Source organism: Myxine glutinosa, chromosome 2 (assembly GCF_964187855.1).
Source record: "Myxine glutinosa chromosome 2, kmMyxGlut1.1, whole genome shotgun sequence".
NCBI lineage: Eukaryota > Metazoa > Chordata > Myxini > Myxiniformes > Myxinidae > Myxine > Myxine glutinosa.
In genome coordinates, this window is record NC_136262.1 from 254,771,363 (window position 1) to 254,795,433 (window position 24,071).

Below are 24,071 nucleotides of genomic sequence, written 5' to 3' on the forward strand. Positions count from 1 at the left end.
TGTACTATGACGCGAACAACCTGTATGGCTGGGCAATGTCTCAGGCTCTTCCTTATGGAAAACTTAGATGGGTAAAGGAAAAAGACTACAAAAACGTTTTACAAGATGTATGTATCTCTACACAAAAAGAATTGGATGAAGAAAAAGTTGGTTATTATTTTGAAATTGATTTAAAATATCCAGAGGAACTCCATAACCTACACAAAGATCTCCCATTTGCTTGTGAGAAAGAAAGTCCAAAGAAAGAATGGTTGAGTGATTATCAACGATCGTTTGATATAGGTGAATCAACAGAAAAATTACTTACTACATTATATAACAAGAAAAATTATGTTCTACACCAAAGAAATTTGCGACAATATTTATCAAAAGGTCTAAGAGTAGAGAAGATCCATAGGGTTCTAAAGTTCAATCAAAGTCATTGGTTAAAGGGGTACATTGATTTTAATACACAAAGAAGAACAGAGTCAAAAACAGATTTTGAGAAAGACTTTTATAAATTGATGAATAATGCGGTCTTTGGTAAGACAATGGAGAATGTGAGGAAAAGACAAAATATCAGACTATCAACATCTTGGGAACAAGCATCAAAATTAATTAATAGACCGAGTTTTACTCGAGCTGAGGTCTTTACTGAGAACTTTTGTGCGATCCATTTGATTAAAGAGAGTATTGAAATGAACAAACCTATTTATATTGGAACAACAATTCTTGATTTATCAAAGTCATTAATGTATGATTACTTTTATAATAACTTGAGGAAGAAATATCAAAATGATGTTAATCTACTTTATATGGATACAGATAGTTTTATTTTGAAAATTAATACCAACGATGTTTATTCAGACATGAAAAGAGACATTAATATCTATGACACGAGTAATTACAGTCCAGAGAGTGAGTTGTTCTCTTCTAAAAATAAAAAGGTGATTGGAAAGTTCAAGGATGAATTAGGAGGAAATGTTATGAGTGAATTTGTGGGATTGAGGTCAAAGGCTTATGCTTATAAATACATTGTGAATAACGTTGAAAAGACTGATAAGAAGTTAAAAGGTGTAAAGAAAAATGTTATTAAAGAAACAATAAACTTTAAGGATTATTATAACTGTTTAACAACAAAGAAAGAAGAGTTTAGAAAGATTAATGGAATAAGAAGTTATAAACATCAATTATATTCAGAAGAGATAAATAAGAAAGCATTGGGGGCTTTTGATGATAAGAGGTTTATTTTAGAAAATGGAATTGATAGTCTCCCTTATGGTTATATAAGTATATAAGTGATAAGATATATATAAGTGATAAGATATATATAAGTGATAAGATATACATAAGTGATAAGATATATATAAGTGATAAGATATATATAAGTGATAAGTTAAAAAGGGGGGGGGGGGGGTGGGGATTTTAACGGGCTACCGCCGCCTTTTTTACTATTATATAAATGATAGAACCAAGTATCAACCAGACTAAAGAGTGGAGGTGTAATCAACCTTGGTATATAAATGGAAAACATAATGAATGTGAAAAATATCAAATAGGTATAATTGAAAAGGCAACTGGTAAAAAAGTTCACAAAACAAATAAGAGAATTAATTTAAATACCGGTGAATTGGGTAAAAAAGATGGAAATATTTTTGAGTGGACGGAAAACTTTGATGGTTGTCAGGAAAATATATACTTTAATTTAAAAATGGTATGTGGCACTGGAGGCGCTCAAATAAGAACATTGAGGGAGGTTTACCATTTTATCTTAGCTCAGTTAAAATATCTTAATAAAGAACCAAACTCAAACATATTTTTTGTTAATATATTAGATGGTGAAGAGAGTTGTAGGAGAATTAAATTATTTCCCACGCATAAACAAATATTTGTAGGGTCGTTGTTTGAGTGGGTTATATTCACCAGATGATATTAAGAGTAAAAGGTTAAAAGGTTCATAAGGTCAGAAGGATCACAGGTGTTTAAGTGGTCTAATGAATAAGGATAACATGTCAAAAGGTTAGAAGGTTCGTAAAGAACAGGGTGAGAGAAATAGAGGTCTTTAGGGGCAATGAGGGAGGGAAAGAATTAATATGGAAGTGAATGGGTCAAAGATTAATCTGCCAGATGATATGTAGAAGAAGGATGATAGGTCTATAAGAGAAAACAAATATTTGTAGTGTTTGAGTGGTCTAATGAACAACATTAAGGATAGGTACTACAGACAAAAGGTTCATAAAGATGAGGGTGGGAGAAATAGAGGTGTTTATGATTTTTGAAAAAGACAAGGGGGTAAATGACATTAGATAGGGATTTCCCATGTTAAACGGAGGTGTCCCAGAAACAACATTATTACACTACTGATGGCGCCTGGAACCTTGGCCCAACAAAACCTCCTCCCCTGAATCGAAAATGCCGGACGGACCCAACCAACAGGAGATCAACCACCCGCATGCATTGCTCGGCTTTTCGAAGCCGAGCTGTGACGAAAATGTATTGCCGCACGGAGAGGCTCATAGTTCAGAGGACTGGAATAGCAATAGTGATGGCGAATCGTGTCCGGTGTAGAGGGATGGTAGATCTACCATCCCTCACATTGTATTGGGGCACATGAGCAGTAGATTATGGGGTGGCAGTGTAAACTAGCCGAGGGCGGGCTAGGATATTGTTAGGGATTTAGAGATGACAATAGGGACGAGATTTAAGTAGAGACATTGGTACAGGTAGAGGGGGCGTAGAGAGATTAGAAGGATGATAATGACGAGGGAGTGCTTAGTGTAAGGGAAGACGGGAAAGCACGAGTATTAGGGGGAAAAGCAGCTGGTTAGATGATGCTGTGTGTGTGTAGTAGTGTGGAGAAATTGTGTGTGAATGTGTGGATGAGCTTGAGCAAATGAGGAATTGAATGAAATTGTGTGTGTGGATGAGATTGAGGCATAAATGAGGAATTGAATGAGAAGCACTGTGTGTATGAGCTTGAGAATGAGGCGCAAATGAGGCATTTGTCGGGGATGACCAGAGGTGGTGTATGAGTGGTGCATTGAGGACAAGTGGAATTGTGTTGAGTGAATTGACTTGCATGGTGTGCAAGAGGACTGAGTGGTGTGGAATGCTTGGTGTGAAATAAGTGGTGTGGAATGCTTGGTGTGAAATAAATGGTGTGGAATGCATGGTGCAAAGGAGTGAATGGGGGAAGATGGACCCCTTCACGAATACCCGGGTAGGGTAGTTTAAAGTCGGGTAGAGGGCTTCGGTAAATTGTTGGATATTGACACCTGTGGTGCAGGTAGTGGCAAGGAAGTGCTTGGATGGGTGCATGAGTCCGTGGAATGGCTGGGTGTGTAGGCTTTGTTGGTGCGTATGGTTATTGGGGCACACCGCCACTGGTAGTCTGTCGGCCAGGTGAGGCCGCAGGTAGGCTCTGGGAGCCAGTCAGAGTAGTGTTCAGTGGGGCCCGAGGATCCAGGAGAAGGACCCGGGTAGCCCAATGCCAGAGAGGGCATCAGAGGGGTGAGAGAGCCAGGAGGGGCCTTCCCAGATTTAGGGTAGTCGCAAGGAGCAAGGTAAGCTCGGGTGGCGACTTCAGTGGCGGAGGTGCACAGGTAGGTAGACCTGCTAGTGGAGCCACACGACCCAGCCCCGAAATTGTGCAAAGGCACAGTAGTGAAAAATTGGGGAGTGAGACCCAAATTCGGAGGGCACCACAGGGTGGGTCAATGGGAATTGGTTTTTAGAACCACATAGTGTAACGATGGCCAATTGAATTGGCAGGGCAAGACCCCGGGTAGTGTAACCGAGTTAATGTTATTAGAGTATAGTTAGGATGAGGAATCTCCGCACCATCCACATCCACTCACCAAGGGAGACGGAACTCCACACCAGGTTTTGTGAACGATTTGAGTTGGTAAGACGCATCATGACGTGGAAGTGTGACATTGTGTGTAATTCCATCTCTTCCTTCTTGGGAGGGATTGGGAAACTAATTTGGTATGGAGGGGGATATGGGAGACAAGACGTAGAGATGGATTTGTAAATTGTAAATACAGGGAAGGGCAAGGGTAGTGTAGGCTGACATGGGGGGTGGGGGGGGAGGTACGAACGGTTAGGGACGAGCTTGCTCTGCTCGCTCTCCCGCGCCCCTCATGTTGCATTGCCTCGTATTGATGTGTACCTTTGCGTCCTTTCCTTTGCTAACTGTGCTTTGTCTTTCCTCCCCACCCATGGACCCATTTTGGAGGGAAAGTGTGCAGGAACACAGAACTGTGCAGCTGCACTTGGTTACACCTGTGCGGCACCCCTGCTGCATTTTGCTGCACCACAATACACATTATCGACCACACCTTCTGTGGCCTTGCCTTTTTGCTGAGCAGTCATTTGATGCAAACTTACCTTGCACCTGCGGACCACTGGTTTTAAGTGGCGTCGATGTCACGCAGTCGGACCACATGAAATTGGCCCTGCTGGCAATACAAAAGGACACGGTTTGTACATTGTATTCTGGTGTGCCAGGAAAGAAGACCTTTAAGTTTTTTATTATTGCACACCGAAGATGAAGCAGGAAGCAAGAAGATGCAGCCAAGCAGCAAATATGACATTTGAAATGTGAACTTTCTGGTGAAATGTGTATTGGTGCATTGGTGCATTGCTGTGTTTTCTCCCTTCCAAACTTCTTTCCACAAAAGAACAGGTCCTGGGTTATAAAAATGTAAATAATTAGGTTGTTTTTTTTTGTGTTTTTTGTATACAAGATCGAGGCTCGTGAAAGAGCGAACATTAATCACACAGAAAGAAAAACCGACACATTAAACATATAACATCGGGAGCGGTAGACAAGATGGGGAGAGAGGGGGAAGGACACAAACACAACATTTGAGAGCAGGGACCGAGAGACATGGAGACATCGAGAGATCTGTGAGAGGGAGAGGGCTTTGGGGGCGGGGCATGGGAAGGGGTGGGGGGTGGGAGAGGTATAAAACATATGGACACTGCCAGGACTTCCAGGAAAGAAGTTGGAATTTCAAACAAGGTGGATCTGGGGTGAATTAGCGGGGGTAGAAAAGATCAAGGTTTTGGATGGGGGAAGATAAGAGATGGTGGTGAACAGCTGTTTTAAAGACCTGGAGGGAGGAGTGGGATTGAAGGGAATGAGGGAGTTTGTTCCAGAGGCGGGAGAAAAGAGGAATGAAAGAGTGAAGGTGAGCAGACAGCCGAGATTTCGGCAGTTTAACCATCAGAGGGTTACTGGCAGATCTTGTGCGACCTGTCGGAATATTTGGGGGACAGAGCACAGAGAGAGCTGGGGGAGCAAGGCCGGAGAGGAGTCGGAAGAAGACAGAAAGACCACCTACCTGCCTGCGGTGAGTGAGTGAAAGGCCCTCAGAGATAGCTTCATCGCGAGAGATTCCAATAATTCTGAAAGCTTTGGTTTCAACAGCGTGAAGCCGAGCTAGGTGTGAGGCAGGAGCACCGGCCCATAGGGGAGAACAGTATTCCATTGAGCTGCGGATGAAAGCCTTGTATGTGGTGAGGAGCTCAGGTGTGCCGAGGAAGGACTTCGCACGACGGAGGATGCCCAGACTGGCTTTGGAGGCCAGCTTGGAAATGTGGTTTTCCCAAGAAAGATCATGGCAGATAGTGAACCCAAAAGCTTGAGCGACAGAACTTCTTGGAGAGGATTGTTGAGAAAGTAGATGGGAGGGTTGTCCAGTCGATCTTTTCGGAGAGACATAGTAAGAGTGTGAGATTTGTCAGGATTGAAAGACATGTTTCACTTGTTTGCCCAGTCTGTGATTTTGTCCAGGTCTGCAGAGAGTGAGGAGGCTGCAGACTGCCGATCTGAGGGATGAGGAATGGAGCGGCAGAGAGAGGAGTCATCAACAAAGAGATAGAGAGGATTTTCAAGAGAGTCAGAGAGATCATTGACGAAGACCAGAAAAAGCACAGGGCCCAGAACACTGCCTTGGGGAACTCCAGCCTGAACAGGAAGTGGAGATGAGAGAAATCCATTCAGGGCCACACGTTGACTACGACCAGAGAGGAAGTCCGCAAGCCATGCATGGAGATTTCCATGGATACCATAGGAGGAGAGTTTGGTGAGCAGAGCTGGGTGCCAGACCGTATCGAAGGCACGTGATATGTCAAGGGAGACAGCTCTGATTTCCTGTTTGGCATTGAGGACCTCCATCCATTGTTGAGACAGCAGAAGCAGCATGTCCAGAGTAGAGTGACCTGGTCTGAAACAAAATTGATGATCAGAGATCAAGCCATTGGAGAAGAGGAAAGATTTCATATCCGAGGCAATGATGGATTCCATGACTTTGCTGATAATTGGGAGCAGGCTGCTTGGTCTGTAGTTGCAAGGATCTGTTTTTGCACCTTTTTGTGTAAAGCGGTAATGTTTGCTGATTTCCAGGATGCTGGCAGATGACCTTGAGCAAAAGAGAGGGTGAAAAGAACAGAGAGAGGGTGAGATAGAGCGGCAGAGCAGGATTTTAGGACCTGTGGGCTGATGCCGTCTGGTCCAGTTGCAGAATCAGAGTCGAGGTTAGACAAAAACTCCTCCACCTTGTCAGGAGAGAAGGACACAGAGTCCAGGAGCAGTTGGGTTCGACTGGGAAAGGTGGGAACAGAGAGAGATGGGTTTGGGACTAAATATTTTGAGGCAAACACAGAGTTGAGGCATTCGGCTTTGTCACGTGCGATGTCAACTGTGTGGCCATTTGAGGTAAGGGAGGGGATGGAGGGGGAACAAACACCAGAAACGGATTTGACCAGACGCCACCAGGATTTGGAGGAAGGAGACAGGTTTGAGAGTTCATTCTTCAGTGTGGAGAGATAGTGCTTCCTGGCACTCCTGAGGGTAGACACACACTTGTTCCGAGCTTGGTGGAAGGAACTGAGATTGCCTTCAGTTGGATTAGCCTTCCAAGAGGCAAAGGCAAGTTGTTTCAGGGCAACTGCCTCACCACAAGATTCAATGTACCATGGACGGGAGGAAGGGTAAGACAACTGAAGACGAGATGGGATAAATCTGTGCATGAGAGAGAGCAGTTTGCTTTGGAAGAATTCCCAGGAAGAATTGATGTCAGAGGCAGTGGAGATGGGAGACCAATCCAGACGATTGATGGCTGCTTGAAGACCGTCCCAGTCGGCCTGAGTGAAATGCCAGACTCATCGACGCTGAGGAGGCTCTCTGAGAATGGCCAGAGAGATGTCCACTTTGACAAGCACATGATCAGAAGAACCGATTGGAGCAGAAGAAGAGCAGCAGACATTAGCAGGGAAGTTTGTCATAACCAAGTCTAGAAGAGAAGATACTCCATTGGCTGAGATCCGGGTCGGGAAATTGACAGATTGTGTCAATCCCAGTGAGTCACAGAAGTCCTTTGCTGAGGTGCCATGACTGGTGAGAGAGGAACCCACACCCAACCAGCTGGCATGATGACAGTTGAAGTCACCACATATGAGGAAGAGAGAGTTGGGATGAGTGGATAGAAGTTGGTCCATGTTGTCAGACAGTGAAATGTAAATGGAGTCATCACTGTTTGGAGGACAGTACAGAACACATCTGAACAAAAGGTGGGAGCGGAGAGGAAGCCGTAGCCAGAGGTACTCCTGGGGGTGAGGAGGAGAGATGGCAGTGCAAGGAGAGTGAGGAAGAGCGTTTTTGATAAAGATAGCCACCCCACCACCAGGACGAGGCTCAGGTCTATCATACCGGAGGAGGGAGTAACCAGGAAGAGATATTAAGGAATCAGAGACATCTTGAAGGAGGAAAGTCTCTGTTAAGCAGATCAAGTCTGGATTGTCAGAAGCAACCTGTATGGAGAGATCAGTCAGGTTTGAGCGAAGGCCCCAGATGTTTGAGGTCCATACCGTTAATGAAGAGAGAGGGGGAGCATTGGGTACAGGACAGGGGAGGGGACGAGTAGTGTAAGATGAAGGATGAGAGGGGGAGGTAGGAAGAGCAGTTGATAGTGTGTCAGAGATTACAAAAGAGTTCCAAGAAAGGGAAGGATGAGGAGGATGAAAGGTTTGATGGTGAAGGGATGAGGTACAGTGAGGGGTTCTTTGAGGGGGGGCAGAGGAAAGTAGAAGGTTGGGGGGGGTGGGGGTATGAGATAGAAGGGAGACGAAGTGGGGAGGAGGCAGCTTTGAGGAGGAGGTGGGAGGAGGGAGAATTGGAGAGGAATGGTATGGGGGGAGATTTGAATGGGAGGGGTTGGGGGAGAGTTTTGAAGGGGAGGAGTGAGGGGGGAGTTTAGGAGGGGAGGGGCAAGCGGGGTGTTTAGGAGTGTAGGGGCAAGGGGGGGATTTGGAGGGGAGGGGCAAGGGGGGATTTGGAGGGGAGGGGCAAGGGGGGAGTTTAGGAGGGGAAGGGCAAGGAGGGAGTTCAGGAGTGGAGGGGCAAGGGGGGAGTTTAGGGGTGGAGGGGCAAGGGGGGAGTTTCAGAGTGGAGGGGCAAGGGGGGAGTTTAAGAGTGGAGGGGCAAGGGGGGAGTTTCGGAGTGTAGGTGCAAGGGGGGGGATTTTGAGGGGAGGGGCTAGAGGGGAGTTTCGAAAGTGGATGATTAATGAAAGACGAACATTGATAACAAATTGGGTTTGTTGTGATTTTCAAGTTAGCAATCCGATTCAGAACGATGGAGGAGGGGTGGAATGAATGTGAATTTAGACCATGTAGTGAGGGAGACGTATAAGAGATTGAATTTCTTTTTTTTGACATGGAATGAGATGGAGAGGAATTTGAAAAAAGCCTTTTAAATAGGAAGAAAAACAGCATGTTGTAATATACCATTGAATAAAACACTGAAGGGGAAAGTTTATACATATTTAAATAATATTAAAACAGAACCGTAAACAATCTTATATGCACAAAGTACCAAAGGGGGGAGAGCCGAGAGGGACCACCACGAGTCAGTGGACAGGGCAAAAGGTGGATGGCAAGGAGATAATGGGGGCGGGGCGAACAGCACACCTGAACAGAAAGTACAGGATGAGACAAAGCACACGTGGAGAAAGGAAAATAAATGTTTCGGGTTTTTTTTTGTTTGTTTTTGGGGGGGGGGGGTGGGGGTATTTTAAATAAATGTATTTAAAACGTTAGACAAAGAGTATTATGTTCGGGGTAGAAGGGAAAAACTAAGAGCCAAGCAAAACACGATGTAGGGGACTTAAGTAAACAAGCACCGATGCCGCACACGAGGAGCAGAACACGATTAATTAATTACGAGTTACAGGAAATTCAAACCAAAACTAACTATAAACAACAATAACGCATGGACGATAAAATAGCGAGTTGAAATTTGACAAACACACGAATGAAAAAATAACCGCTTTGGATGCCCGGAGAGAACCAGGCCTCAAGGTCGGAAGCTTCAACAACTAGGCCGCGTGGCGCGAAATACTCGACTATTTTTTACAGGTATGAAAGATTAACACCGATAATATAATCTCCCGAAGGACACGCAAAAGGTACACACACGTAAGATAAATACAGTTTCGACAAAAATACAAATGTGACAATTACTTAACTTCGAGCGTGAGTGAAGATCGTGGAACAGCTTCGAAAAACCGTGACCGCCCAGACCAACCGACCAACTGCGACTACCGCCCCAAGGTTGTAGTTGTAAATAAGATGCTACCCACCGGCTTTATGTTTAGTTTCAAAACTATTCCGCAATTCGGTTAGTTGTGGGTGTGAGTCGGTTAGAGTTAGTTACACAACGCAGTAGGTGGGACATATCTAGTGTTGTAAAACTGTCACACACAGGGAGTTAGATTAAATGTTAGAGGGGAACTGTTACGCCGTTACGGGGTCCTCACCGATCCCCTGGTCTCGGTAAACCTCCGAACCCCGAGAGGAACCCCGGCAGAAAAATATATTACCCTGTGTTGAAAATCAATAGTGAAACCACACCAATGATTATAAATGCACAAACTTGTATTATAAATCACACACAGGTAATATGGTACAGTAAATGGCCATTCAGAGTGCACTCCATATATATATCTTATATAAATAAAGTCAAGTGACTCACGGCCCTGCCAGCCAATGAACGGACACTCCCCAATGTCTCTATGACTTTTCCCAAGGTGAATGGGATTCTCTCCAGCGGTCGATGGAACGAAATCCGGTCGAAGCCCGAATCTCGCTCTCCCGCCGATCTCCGAAGCGTGTACAGTGGGCAAGGGTGCTCTTCCCGCCAAACTGTACAACGGCGCCCTCCAGAGACGCACATCCACCGCTCCCTCAGCAAACCGCAACGTAATTGGAGACGAAGCGGTCTCACCCACTCATCCCCGACAGACGGTAGGATGTTGGGGGAGAAGACGACACGAAGCAAACCTTCACAGGTCCGAAGCACGGGGTTCAAGATGGCCGACGGCTCTGGCTTGAGCCGATGCGACGAAGCAAGGGTTCGTCGGAATCTCAGCGCCCCAAATCTGTCTACGCATATTTCTCCACTCCAGCGAATATTCGTATCGCCGGATGCCTCTTCCAGGAACTCAAAATCCCCTCGCGGCTGTCGGTAGACCTGGCTCGTTACGGAGCGCTGACGTCACCGTCTTCCCCGACTTTGCGCGCCCGCTTCTTCCTCTTCACCTCATTGTCTTCCGGCTCGGTGTCCTGTATCATTTAAAGTTAGCCTTTTTAACTTTAAATAATCGTTCCTGAATAATAAGCCGTTGGAAGATAATAATAGTACAAAATATCAGCACTACGTCAAGTGGGTGAAAACCACAACAACAGCAGTCACGAACCCGTAACAGGAACCACATCTAAGTGTCATACGTAATTTAAAAACTATTTCCAAACCTTTCTCAAAACCGGTCGTTCTCACTTGTGTGAGTTCGACCTGGGGACGAGTCTGGCAAGGGAGGGGGGCAGTGCTGCGGTTTTGAGATTGGCACATTGAAGTCATTAAAGGCTAAAGGTTTGCCCCCCATGGGTAGTCACACGAACAACATAAAGGCCCATTTGTAGTATAGTTATGTCTTAGTATGTGTAAGAATAGGCCATTTCCCCTCTTAGTGCCTGTGTTGTGTAAAGATAGAAAATAGGCTTTACTTGCCACCGATTTCCCAGCCACCCTAGCCTCGATCCAGTTTGTTAAGCATTGGCTGCCCACTAGTCGAGTAACACGAGGTAGGCCAAAAAGGGTGGGGCCGGCGTTGAGGTCGGGGAGCGGCAGCGGGAGACGATAAGAGCCACCAGCCAATCATGGCTCTAGCGGCATGGCGTGAGAGGGCGTGGTGAGGCGCGTCTGGTGAGTTCGAGAAGGTTCTCGGGGCGGGCCTATATAAGTCACTGCACAATGCCCTTGAACAGGACTTGGCTTGCATCACTAGCGCGGGAGGACTTGAGGGGGTTTGCTCATTGTGAAAGGGCTCGTTGTGAAAGGACTCACAGAGGAGAGAGAAAGGATTCGGACTCACAAGATACGCGCGTTGTTTAAGAGCTTGCACAGAGAGAGGGAGGAAGAGGCGTTGAACCGTGCCAAGTACGCGGGCGCAGCCAGACGTGCCGGGAACGCGAATAGCGCTTTTCACCCACGTGAGTAAGCGCGGCCATAGCCGCAAGTGAATAACCACCAGCCGCGTCAAAGTCCGCTCCCTACCAATTCACCCCGTGATAACTCGCTCCATCCAGACGACACGCAGAGAGCTCCCGCCTTCATCTACTCCAAAGGATGTGCCGGGGACCGGAGAGAACTGCACGAGAGCCATCCCTGGGCGAGCTGGTGAACATCGTCCTGCCATCTGCAATCCCCGGGTGAGTGTGTGTGAGATGGGCCCGTGTCCTTGGGATTAAGTATAAGACTGTTTTAAGGATTTGCTCTGTGTCTCTGCTCTTGAACCATTGTACATTGTAAATAATAATAATTAAACCTGTTATTCCTTTGCTTCCCAATTCGATCGCCTTTGTGATTTCTCCATTGACGAAGCGTGGTACGAATAGGAACCGCTTGAATCGGGGCCAAGTAAGAGATAACGGCGCGGATCGCGTGTACGCAACCGCTCGGCGTATCAACACACGTGGTTCGTGCGGGGCTTATCTCCTCGCTTCAGGGCAGCGCGAGTATTTAGGTAATAGCGAATTTGGTCCTAATACCCTATTTTGCGCTGTCCGGAAGGGAGGTCATAGGTCCCGGGTCGTGCTGGTCAGTCAAAGACAAGGGGACTAATCCCCCCGTTGGTAAGGGGAGAAGGCCGGCGGCGGATCCGCAACAATATATTCGCCAATTCCATCTGGTGTTCATGCTCTGACGCGTTTTCCTTTATCTCCTCTCCTGTGGTCCCATTTTTCTCCTTACCCATAGTGGCGCTGTCACTGACACCCCTCTACTTTACCAATGGCCTAATCGACCGACCAACTTTGCACGCCTCACACATGCCACATCCTGCGCTACTTGCTGACTGACGCTTTCCAAGACACGCGTCAAGTTTCCCACCAAGTTCAGCCTGCAGCCTATTCAAATTTGCCCTCTGCCCTAGTACCCAGCCTAGCCTCCATGCTAGCTTGCTCAGCCCTCATATTCTCCATCATTCTTTCTATTAACACCATCCTGGCCATGTTATCCACCCACTGCTGTGGTGATGCCAACCTTCTGCCTTGTGCAATTTGCTTCGTTGAGGGCACCAGGCTAATTGATGGGGATTCAAAATAGTGAAGGATGCAGGGAATTTTTTTTGTGTACAAAATAATGAACAGAAGCACACATGAAACAAATAATAAAGGGAGCAGGAGAGAAGAGGGGGAGAGGGAGGGAAGCAGAATAACAGTGCAGAATAGGGACATCGGTAGATCTGTGGAAGGGAGAGGTATAAAGTATAAACGGTATAAAGTTATACGGTATAAAGCAAATTAACACTTCTAGGAATTTCAGGAAAGAAAACGGAATTTGAAAGAGGTGGATTTGGGGTGTATTAACGGGGGTAAAAAAAAAAAGAAGAAGGTTTTGGATGGGGGAAGATAATAGATGGTGGAGAACAGCTGTTTTGAAGACCTGGAGGGAGGAGTGGGATTGAAGAGGGTGAGGGAGTTTGTTCCAGAGGCAGGAAAAAAGAGGAATGAAAGAGTGAATGTGAGCAGAGAGTCTTGATTTGGGAAGTTTCAGCAGAAGAAGGTTACTGGCAGATCTTGTGCATCCTGCAGGAAAATTTGGGGGACAGAGCACAGAGAGAGCTGGGGGAGCATGGCCGGAGAGGAGTTGGTGGAAGACAGAAAAACCACCAACTTGTCTGCGGTGAGCGAGTGAAAGGCCATCAGAATCAGCTTCATCGCGGGAGATTCCAATGATTCTGAATGCTTTGGTTTCGACTGAGTGAAGCCGATTTAGGTGTGAGGATGGCATGATCTGTGTGCATGGGTGTTGTTGGTGGGAAATAGTTCGAGTCCAGGATGTAGAAAGGAAAAGAACATGGACTTAAGCTAACTCACATTCACAACGCATATCTATACACATGAATATGATATATTGAAGGAGCTCGGGCTCCCACGTCGATCGGAAGAATGGACGCGACAAAAACCTGGAATTCGACCGAGTTGCTTTATTCAAACAAAACACTCAGGTACTCTCTGTAGTGAAATCGTATTCGTACTGAACCCGGGGTGATGCTCGCTGCTCGTTGACACCGCTCGGGGCGTGACTATAAGACCCGCTGCTGCGGACGGTGCTCCGAGACTTCTCCTGTGACACGTTACATCTGGTAGACTCGCTAACGGTACGCCAGCATAGAATATTCAGCTTGCTTGCATTGAATGTTATGAATGGTCCCATGTGATGCCACATCGTATACTTATTGCATTTCCTGCATTACAGGATGATGTCATGATCTAAATGGAATTAAACCACAAGTTGGAGTAAAGTTGTGTGGACCTGATTGGTTTTCCACAACACTTAATTCCATTTATATCTACCGACATGGCTGGCAACAAGACGCTGGCGGTTGCCATATTCTGCGCCGACCCGCAAGCCCTGGATGGTGGCTTGCAACTGAAGCACTGGCTCAGAACATTGGAGAATCATTTCGAGGAGCCTGAGACCGCGCCGACGGCTGCCGCGAAGCTAGCAACGCTTCATTCAAAAATCGACTACAAGGTGTACAATTCCATCGCTCAATTTGCGACGTACGACCTCTCGATCGCGGAGCTCAAAGGGCTGTACATAAAGGAAAAAAGCCCGGTGTATGCACGATATTTGCTGCTAACGCGACGTCAGCAACCCAACGAGGCGATGGACCACTACGCCCAGGAGCTCCGGCAGCTCTTGCTGGACAGCATCAAGGAGCCACGGACTCCCGCGCAGTCTCAGGATGATCTTCTTTTAGATGCCTTTATTGCAGGGGTCTCCTCCCAGGAACTAAGGCTCAAGCTCCTAGAGAAGACCGACCTGACCTTCGCTACGGCACTCGAGCAAGGGAAAGTATACACCGAAGCGCGGATGCAATCGAACACCTATGATCGCACGCGCCTCTTGGCGGGAACTACACTACACGCCCGGCCGGAGAGTGCTACCGCCGAGGACGCGGACCTGCTCGCGGAACTCCGGGATACTCCGGAGGAAGACCCAGTCCTGACGGCTGCCGCTACGGCCAGACCCAAGGCCTTACGCGGGGCCGCATGCTTTTTCTGTGGGGGGCCACGTCATGCCCGGCCCGTGTGTCCGGCACGAGACGCTATATGCCATTTGTGCTCGCAAAAGGGACATTACGCGAAAGTGTGCAGGAAAACGGCACGCAGCTCGCGGCTCATTGAATCGTGCGGTCGCGGTCGCGTGGTCGCGGCGACCTTGAATGGGCTCATTGCGGAGCCTGCGAGCCGAGCCCGAAACCCGGCGCCTTACCTGGCTTCGAAGGGCAGGGCCCCTCTCTGCGGGCCCCTGGGCGCTCAGACGTCCTTGGCGGGCGTCACCGGACAGCCACCACAGTCTCATCCTCAATCGGGCATGAAGTACGTGTCCTTGACCAAACTCCGGGCCACGCAAGGGGCTTTGAAGCCTCGCCAAGCCCCAGCGGAACGTTCTCCTCGTGTCATCCACGAGCTAACGGTGGCCCTCACCCCGGAAAAGGCGATTTCGAATACTACGGAGGCCTTTTCCTGCCAAAAGTGTCAAAAGGCGTTTTCAAATACTACGGAGGCCTTTTCCCATCAAAATTGTCAGATTTTGAATCGCGAAACACCGGAATGCTTGGGAAAGCCCTCTGATGGCATTAATGGATTCCCCATGGACAACGCATACTCCGGCCACGACCGCAAAACTGCTGCTGGCATAGGATCCACCCGCGAGGCTTGTCCGACCCATTCGGGGGGTTCAGTCCCACTCCCAGCAGGCTCGTCCGGCCTGGCTCAAGCCCTTATTCCCCTCATGGTCGAAGGCCATTGTGTTCGGGCCTTGGTGGATACAGGGTCTACGGATAGTTTTATCGACCAGCGACTTGTGCTCAGGCATGGATGGCGGATCTGGAGGTCTACGAGACGGATCTTCATGGCTTCCCAGGGGCTTCGACTCAGCACGAAGGGGGAATGCCGATTGAAACTCGTGCTAAAGGGACGGGTTTTTCCTGATGTACACCTTATGGTTTTACCCGCTTTATGTGCTGATATTCTGTTAGGACACGATTTTCTTAAACTGCATGGACGTCTGGTAATGGAGTTTGGTGGGCCTGACACGCTTGTTGTGGGGGCGGACGACGCGCTTGCGGTGTGCGCCCTAGCGAAAATGGACATCCAGCCGCTTTCGCTGTTCCCCAATCTAACCTCCGACTGTACCCCTGTCGCGGTGAAATCACGTCGCTACTCTCGCGCAGACATGCAATTCATTGCGGACGAAACGGCTCAGCTCTTGAAAGACGGCATCATAGAACCTAGCAGGTCGCCGTGGCGCGCCCAGGTCTTGGTGGTGCGCAGCGAAGCCCACCGCAGACGCATGGTAATCGACTATTCCCAAACGATTAACCGCTTTACACAGCTGGATGCCTACCCCCTTCCGGGGATGGACGCGCTGGTGCAACAGGTGTCCCAGTATTCGGTCTATAGCACTCTCGATCTCCGTAGTGCGTACCACCAGATCCCTATCTCTAGGGCGGATCGTATCTATACCGCTTTTGAGTCGGGGCAGCGGTTGTACCAATTTACTCGATTGCCTTTTGGGGTAACGAACGGGGTCGCATGTTTCCAGAGGGCCATGGATGACCTCATTGCGCGGGAGCACTTAACCGATGTTTTCGTCTACCTCGATAATCTTACGGTTTGTGGATATGACCAAGGGCACCATGATGCTAATCTGAAGCGCTTCCTTGAGGTCGCGCAGAGGTATCACTTAACTATGAACGAGGATAAGTGCCAATACTCCCTACGCACGATAGATCTTCTGGGGTACACCGTGACCCATGGCTCTGTCGCTCCGGATAAGGAGCGTCTGCGACCTTTGCTCGACATGGCCCCTCCCTGTGATCGGGCGTCTCTGAAGCGCGACCTCGGGCTATTCGCCCATTACTCCAAATGGGTGCAAAATTTCTCCGCGAAACTTCGCCCCCTCGTGGCCTGCGACACCTTCCCACTGAGTCCGGCCGCATTGGCGGCCTTTGAAGGCCTTAAGGCCGACATCGCCCGAGCCGCCGTGGCGACAATCGACGAGAGCGGATCTTTCGTCCTCGAAAGTGACGCCTCGGATCAGGCCATCGCGGCGACCCTCTCCCAAGGAGGGCGTCCCGTGGCTTTCTTTTCACGGACTCTTACCACCGCTGAGCGGAGACACTCGTCCGTCGAAAAGGAGGCGTATGCGATCGTCGAGTCTATTCGGCGATGGCGCCCGTACTTACTCGGGCGGTGCTTCCAAATCATCACGGACCAGCAAAGCGTTGCGTTCATGTACGACACCTTACACGCCCAGCGCATTAAGAATGAGAAAATCACTCGCTGGCGTATCGAACTCGCCGACTTCTGTTACACCATCAAATATCGCCCGGGGAAGGATAACCGGGCCGCCGATGCCTTATCACGACCGGCTACATGCGCGGGTATCACCTCTTTGGAGGCCCTACGTGTGCTGCATGCCACTGTGGGCCATCCCGGCGTAACGCGTTTCGCTCATTTTGTGCGGCGTGGCAATTCTCCCATACTCGATTGACGATATCTGCCGTATCTGTCACGACTGCGCTATCTGCGCAGAAATCAAACCGCGTTTCTATAACCCTCCCATGGGGACTCTGGTTAAGGCTACGCGGCCGTGGGAACGCTTGGCGATGGATTTCAAGGGCCCATTGCCGGTGTCGAGCAGCTCTCGCTATCTGCTCACTATCGTCGATGAGTACTCGCGATTCCCCTTTGCTTATATGTGCGCGGACATGACTGCTGCCACGGTGATGCGATGCTTACAGAACTTGTTCTCAATGTTCGGGTACCCGGCCTATGTCCATACCGACCAGGGTGCGGTCTTCTTGTCTCAGGAGGTGCGTGGCTATCTGCTCCAAAATAACATTGCTTCTAGTTACACCACGCCGTACAGACCCCAGGCTAATGGGCAGATCGAACGCTTCAACGGGATTATCTGGAGGGCCGTCATGCTCAACCTCCGGACCCTCGGCCGGGGCCTCGATAAATGGGCTTGGTCGCTACCTGCGGCGTTGAACTCGATCAGGGCTCTCCTGTGTACGGCAACCAACCAAACTCCCCACGAGCGACTTTTCCACCACCCCAGGAGCACGGGGTGTATACGGTCTTTGCCCAGTTGGCTAGCTGGGCCCGGGCCGGCCTACCTTAAACGGGCGGTTCGCGTGAGCAAGTACGACCCCCTAGTGGACAAAGTGCAGATTCTCCAGGCTAATCCTGAGCATGCTCGTGTGATGACGGCTGATGGCCGTGAGACTACTGTCTCCGTCCGTCACCTTGCCCCTTGCGGGGTCGCCGACCTGAGTAGGGAGTCGGACGGACCGATCGAACCCATCTATGAGACTATGGCCTCTCCCGACGCTCCCATCGCCGAAAGTCTACCGACCCTCCCCTCGCCGGGTCTACCTGGGCCCGACGACTTGGAGTTACCCCCTTCATCACCCGACCCTGATGGCGCCTCCGACGCCGGGGACACAGGGATACGTGATGCCGTACCCGGGGAATTTCGGACGCGTGCTGGCAGAGAACTTCGCCGCCCGGCCCGATACGGTTGGGTCGACTGATGTTCCGCACCCTGTTCGTGCTGACGCTCGCTCGCTTCTAGCCGCACCGCCGTATAATTCTGGGGGGGGGGGGGGGGGAGAATGTAGTGAAATCGTATTCGTACTGAACCCGGGGTGATGCTCGCTGCTCGTTGACACTGCTAGGGGCGTGACTATAAGACCCGCTGCTGCGGACGGTGCTCCGAGACTTCTCCTGTGACACGTTACATCTGGTAGACTCGCTAACGGTACGCCAGCATAGAATATTCAGCTTGCTTGCATTGAATGTTATGAATGGTCCCATGTGATGCCACATCGTATACTTATTGCATTTCCTGCATTACAGGATGATGTCATGATCTAAATGGAATTAAACCTCAAGTTGGACTAAAGTTGTGTGGACCTGATTGGTTTTCCACAACACTCTCAAAAGCCCGTTTATCGGGCAGCAATATATATACACACATTATCCCGGAGCGTTTGCCCAGGAAAGGCGAGAGGGGGCGTGGCCGAGCGTCCTGGCTGCGGCCTGGCAAGTTGAGGGCGAGCCTGCCCGGGCATGCCCGGGCATGCCCGGGCGTCCTGACCGAGGCCTGGCAAGTTGAGCGCGGGCCTGCCCGGGCGTCCTGGACGAGCCCGGCATGGTGATCGCTCCGCGTCCTTGATAGGTGCAAGGCGATTGTGAAAACCCAGCGGTAGCCGCTACCCACGTCCCCCCAGAATCGACTTGCACCGGCAGGGTCAATTTGAGGGGGGTCCTGATGACCCGGCTGAAGCGACCCCTGGTGGGTCGTGGGGGGGGGGGGTCCGGTGTGGTGGTGGGTGGTCAAGTGGGGGGCACCGTGGACGGGGGGCGGCCTCGCCGCGGCGGAAGGGCCACCCATGGTGGTTGGTCGACGTCCACGTGCGCCGGCTTGAGGCGGTCCACCGCAATCCGGTCCGACCTGCCGCCGATGTCGATGACGAACGACTTGTCGTCCCGTCGCAGGACCCGGAAGGGCCCGTCGTACGGCGGCCAGAGTGGCCCCCGATGTGCGTCGTGACGCACAAAAACATACTCCGCTGTGCGAAGTGCTGGGGGGACGTAGGACTGGGGGTCACCGTGGTGGGATGTTGGCACGGGGGCAAACCGTCGGGCGGCCTCCTGGAGGTTCGAGCGCTGGTGAGCTGCGGACCAGGGACTGGTAGCGTCGGGCACGAATTCGCCCGGGACGCGTAGCGCCTGGCCGTAGACAAGCTCGGCGGTGGATGCCTGGAGGTCCTCCTTGGGGGCCGTGCGGAGGCCCAAAAGGACCCACGGCAGCCGGTCGGCCCAACCGCCGTCTTGAAGGCCGGCCATGAGCGCGGCCTTCATGGAGCGGTGGAATCGCTCGCACAACCCGTTTGCTTGGGGGTGGTAGGCCGTAGTACAGTGGAGCTTGACCCCCAGGTTGCGGGCGACCGCGCCCCACAGCTCGGAGGTGAACTGTGGTCCGCGGTCTGACGAGATGTCTGCCGGTGCGCCGAAGCGGGCGACCCAGGTGGCGATGAAAGCCTGCGCCACGTCGGCGGTGGTGGTGGAGACGAGGGGAACGGCCTCCGGCCACCTGGTGGTCCTGTCCACCATGGTGAGCAGGTGTGTGAACCCCCGTGACGGGGGGAGGGGGCCCACCAGATCCACGTTGACGTGGTCGAAACGTCGTTCGGGCACGGTGAAAGGTGCCAGCGGGGCCTGGGTGTGTCGGTGGACCTTGGCCCGTTGGCAGGCTGTGCAGGTGCTGGTACAATCGCGGACGTCCCGACGAAGGCCGTGTCAGACGAATCGCGCCGACACCAGCTTCTGGGAAGCTTTCCGGCCCGGGTGGGAAAGGCCGTGGAGGGAGGCGAAGATGCGGCGTTGCCAGGTGATGGGCACGATGGGGCGAGGCTGGCCTTGGGAGACGTCGCAGAGCAGGACAGTGTCCGCGAAGGGGATGTCGGCCAGGCGGAGGCCCGTGTCCGCCGCCCGGAGGGCTTGCACCATGGTGTCGGTGGTTTGGTCCGCCGCCATAAGCGCGAAGTCCACGCCCAGGTGGACCGCGTTCGCGCTGGCCCGGGAAAGACAGTCGGCCACGGCGTTGTTTTTGCCGGCGACGTGCCGGATGTCCGTGGTAAACTCCGACACGGCGGAGAGGTGGCGCTGTTGGCGGGCCGACCACGGCTCCGTGACCTTGGCCATTGCGTAAACCAACGGCTTGTGGTCGACGAACGCCGTGAAAGGTCGGCCCTCCAGGAGGTGGTGGAAATGGCGGATGGCCAGGTGTAGACCGAGGAGCTCACGGTCAAACGTGCTGTATTTGAGCTCGTTCGGCCGGAGCTGCCGGCTGAAAAAAGCGAGTGGCTGCCAAACCCCGTTCACCCATTGCTCATGTACGGCGCCCACCGCGTAGTCGGAGGCATCCATGGTGAGGGCGATGGGAGCGTTGAGGACCGGGTGAGCGAGCAGTGTTGCGTCGGCGAGGGCCCGCTTTGAGCTTTGGAAGGCCGCGTCCATTGCTGCGGACCAGGCGATGTCGTGCTTGGCCGGCTTGCCCCGGAGGGCTTCGTAGAGGGGCCGCATGAGTTGAGCAGCGCGGGGCACGAAGCGGTGATAAAAATTCGCCATTCCCAGGAATTCCTGCAGGGCCTTTATGGTGCGGGGACGCGGGAACGTGGTGATGGCCTCGACCTTGGTTGGCAGCGGCACGGCCCCGTTCTTGGTGATGTGGTGGCCCAAAAAATCAACGGCCGTCGTGCCGAAGTGGCATTTGGCCGGGTTGACGATGAGGCCGTGCTCGCTGAGGCGCCCGAACAGTGTTCGGAGGTGGAGGAGGTGCTCGGCCCGGGACGTGCTGGCGACGAGGATGTCGTCCAGGTAAACGAAAAGGAACGGCAGGTCACGCAGCACGCCGTCCATCAAGTGCTGGAACGCCTGAGCCGCGTTCTTGAGACCAAACGGCATCCGTAAGAATTCGAATAAGCCGAACGGCGTGATGACTGCCGTTTTAGGGACGCCGGCCGCCCTGACAGGTACCTGGTGATATCCCCCTATGAGATCAATTTTCGAAAAAATGACCCGTCCCGCCAGACGGGCGGAGAAGTCTTGGATGTGCGGGATCGGATACCTGTCTGGGGTGGTAGCGTCGTTAAGGCGGCGGTAGTCGCCACATGGGCGCCAGCTGCCCCCTGGCTTTGGGACGATATGTAGTGGCGAAGCCCACGCGCTATCGGAGCGCCTCACGATGCCGAGGTGTTCTAAAGCGTCGAACTCGGCTTTGGCCACGGCGAGCTTGGCTGGGTCGAGGCGGCGGGCTCTGGCGTAGACCGGCGGGCCCGTGGTTGGTATGTGGTGCTCGATCCCATGCCGTACTGCGACGGCCGAAAACGTCGGCCGCGTGAGGGCCGGGAACTTCATGAGCAGGCGAGCAAACTCGTTCGCCGCCGGGAGGGCGCATGCCAGCTCGGTCGGCGCGGAGCTGCTCAATGTGCATACCAGGGAGCTGAAGGTTTCGGCGTTGATTAAACGACGCCGTTGGACGTCCACCAGCAGTCCGTGTGCGCAGAGGAAGTCGGCGCCGAGCAGAGCCATGGGCACGTTTGCGGTTACAAACGTCCAAGCAAAGCGTTGGCCGCCGAAGCAGAGGGTGACGTTGCGCGGGCCAAAGGTGCGGATGGCCGATCCGTTGGCCGCAACCAAGGAGGGGCCGCAAACCGCGGACTGCCTGTCCTGGTCAGAGGCGGGTATGACGCTCAGTTGGGCGCCGGTGTCACACAGGAAGCGCCGTCCGGACGCTTTATCCGTGATGAACAGTAAGTTGCCCATGTGGCCGGCGCTCATGGCTGGTAATGAACGCCGGCCCGGCCGTTTCCCGGCCTGCCGAAGGTGCACGGGGGTCGGCATGTCCGGGCCTTCTGTCCGAACCTGGCATGATAGTAACACCACGCTTGGTCAGGTGGAGGCCCCGGTCGTCGTGCTGGAGGTGGTCGGCTCGGTGTAGCGGCCGCCAATTGCGTCGGCAGTTCGGTCGTCGACCGTGCCGGGTGCTCGGGCGCCATGGGTGTTGCGTCGGATGGCGGTGGGCTCCAGGTCGCTGCTGCGATGCGCTGACCTGCGGCGGAGTTCTTGTCGGCTTCCCTGGCAAGGGCACGGGGATCCGTGATCGTCGTGCTTGCCAGGGCGAGGCGTACCGGGCTAGGCAGCTGACGGAGGAACAGCTCCCGGAACAGGAATGCCGGAGAGTGCTCGCCGAGCAGCGAAAGCATGTAGTCCATTCGCTCGGAAGGGCGCATGTCGCCGAGCTCGGGCAGGTCGAGCAGGTGCCGTGCGCGTTCTGCCGATGGGAGGGCGAAAGCGTTGAGGAGGAGCTTTTTAATCGCGCCGTATTTGTCAGCGGCTGGCGGGCTCTCGAGGAGGCTCAGGGCGCGGGCCGCGGTGGCTGAACCAAGCGCTGCTACCACATGGTGGAAGCGGGTGTCGTCGGCCGTGATGCCTCGCAGGGCGAACAGGGAGTCCGCCTGTGCGAACCAAACCGCCGCGTGAGCCTCCCAGAAGGTAGGCAGTTTAAGGGCCACTGCCGTGTCCATGTCGGTAGGTCACCAATGAAGGAGCTCGGGCTCCCACGTCGATCGGAAGAATGGACGCGACAAAAAGCTGGAATTCGTCCGAGTTGCTTTATTCAAACAAAACACTCAGGTACTCTCAAAAGCCCGTTTATCGGGCAGCAATATATATACACACATTATCCCGGAGCGTTTGCCCAGGAAAGGCGAGAGGGGGCGTGGCCGAGCGTCCTGGTTGCGGCCTGGCAAGTTGAGCGCGGGCCTGCCCGGGCGTCCTGGACGAGCCTGGCATGGTGATCGCTCCGCGTCCTTGATAGGTGCAAGGCGATTGTGAAAACCCAGCGGTAGCCGCTACAATATCATGAAGATAAAATGAAAGATCTCACCTGTGAATACTTTCCCATCAGTCGTTAGAAGTGCGGCCCCAACAGGAAACTTGCTGTAGGGACAGTAGGCCTTAGCCATTGCTTCCTGGCTCAGCTTAATCAAATCCACTTCCCAGGAATCTGTCATCTTGTCCGATAAACTCGTCTCCGTTTGCACCAAAGTAGCCATTTTGTGTTTTTAGCTCACATCTGGAACACAAGTAGATCACCAATGTTACAATTAAGTTTATAATACATAAAACTGTAAAAGGCCTAAAGTTCAGACTGTTCCTTAACTGTTTGAATATGGTTTTAAAAGCTCAACTTAACAAGACTTTAGACCTTCGACTAATTTTATTGATCATGTAAAGACAACAAACTCATCTTCCCAGTCATTTTGTGCAATAAATGTGCAATAAATAAATAAACAATGAGCAATAAATTCACTCCATGTGGCGATTGAATGAATACCTTCTATTAAAGCATTAACATGCACACCAGAGATAAACACCAGATGTTCCAGCAAAAAAGAGATTCCAACTTCTGCATTCCTCTACGTGTGGAGCTGACATTGCAATAATTTTCACACAAACATGGAAAACAAGTTTGTCCCTTTGCTCATAGCACTACCCAAAATGCTTTGCAGTTCACATGATTAATGGAGCTCTGCACTACCCGATATGGTTATGAATTCTCTTTTCAAAAAAAACAAACATATGATTGATCATTCTGAATGAATTATTTTTCTTCCACAGTGCCCTCCATAAGTATTGGAACAGTGAAGTGAAATTTGATATTATTGCAATATACTGAAGAAATTTCAATTTGATATCAGAAGATGAATATGAGGCAAGAGTACTGAAGGTCCGCTTTTATTTCTTGGTATTTCTATTTATATATTGTTACGGATCTCAGAGACAGCACTCCCCTTAGCAAGGGGGGGTTAATCCCCTTGGCCTGTTAAGCTGGCCGTCTCTAGTCCTGGTACTTATAACGCTCCTTTGCGGGGTGA

At 51.5% G+C, this 24,071-nt stretch overlaps 1 protein-coding gene across 4 annotated transcripts in view; it reads right to left on the bottom strand.

Moving 5' to 3' along the window:
- LOC137420650 (cytidine deaminase) overlaps positions 1 to 24,071 on the bottom strand; it is a 75,753-nt gene that overhangs the window by 42,027 nt on the left and 9,655 nt on the right. For all 4 annotated transcript variants that reach the window (XM_078772466.1, XM_068105888.2, XM_078772464.1 and 1 more), the window contains exon 2: positions 23,081 to 23,269. In XM_078772466.1, the coding sequence (XP_078628592.1) occupies positions 23,081 to 23,249 (169 nt within the window). In that variant the 5' untranslated portion in view covers positions 23,250 to 23,269. The remainder of the gene's footprint in view (positions 1 to 23,080; positions 23,270 to 24,071) is intronic.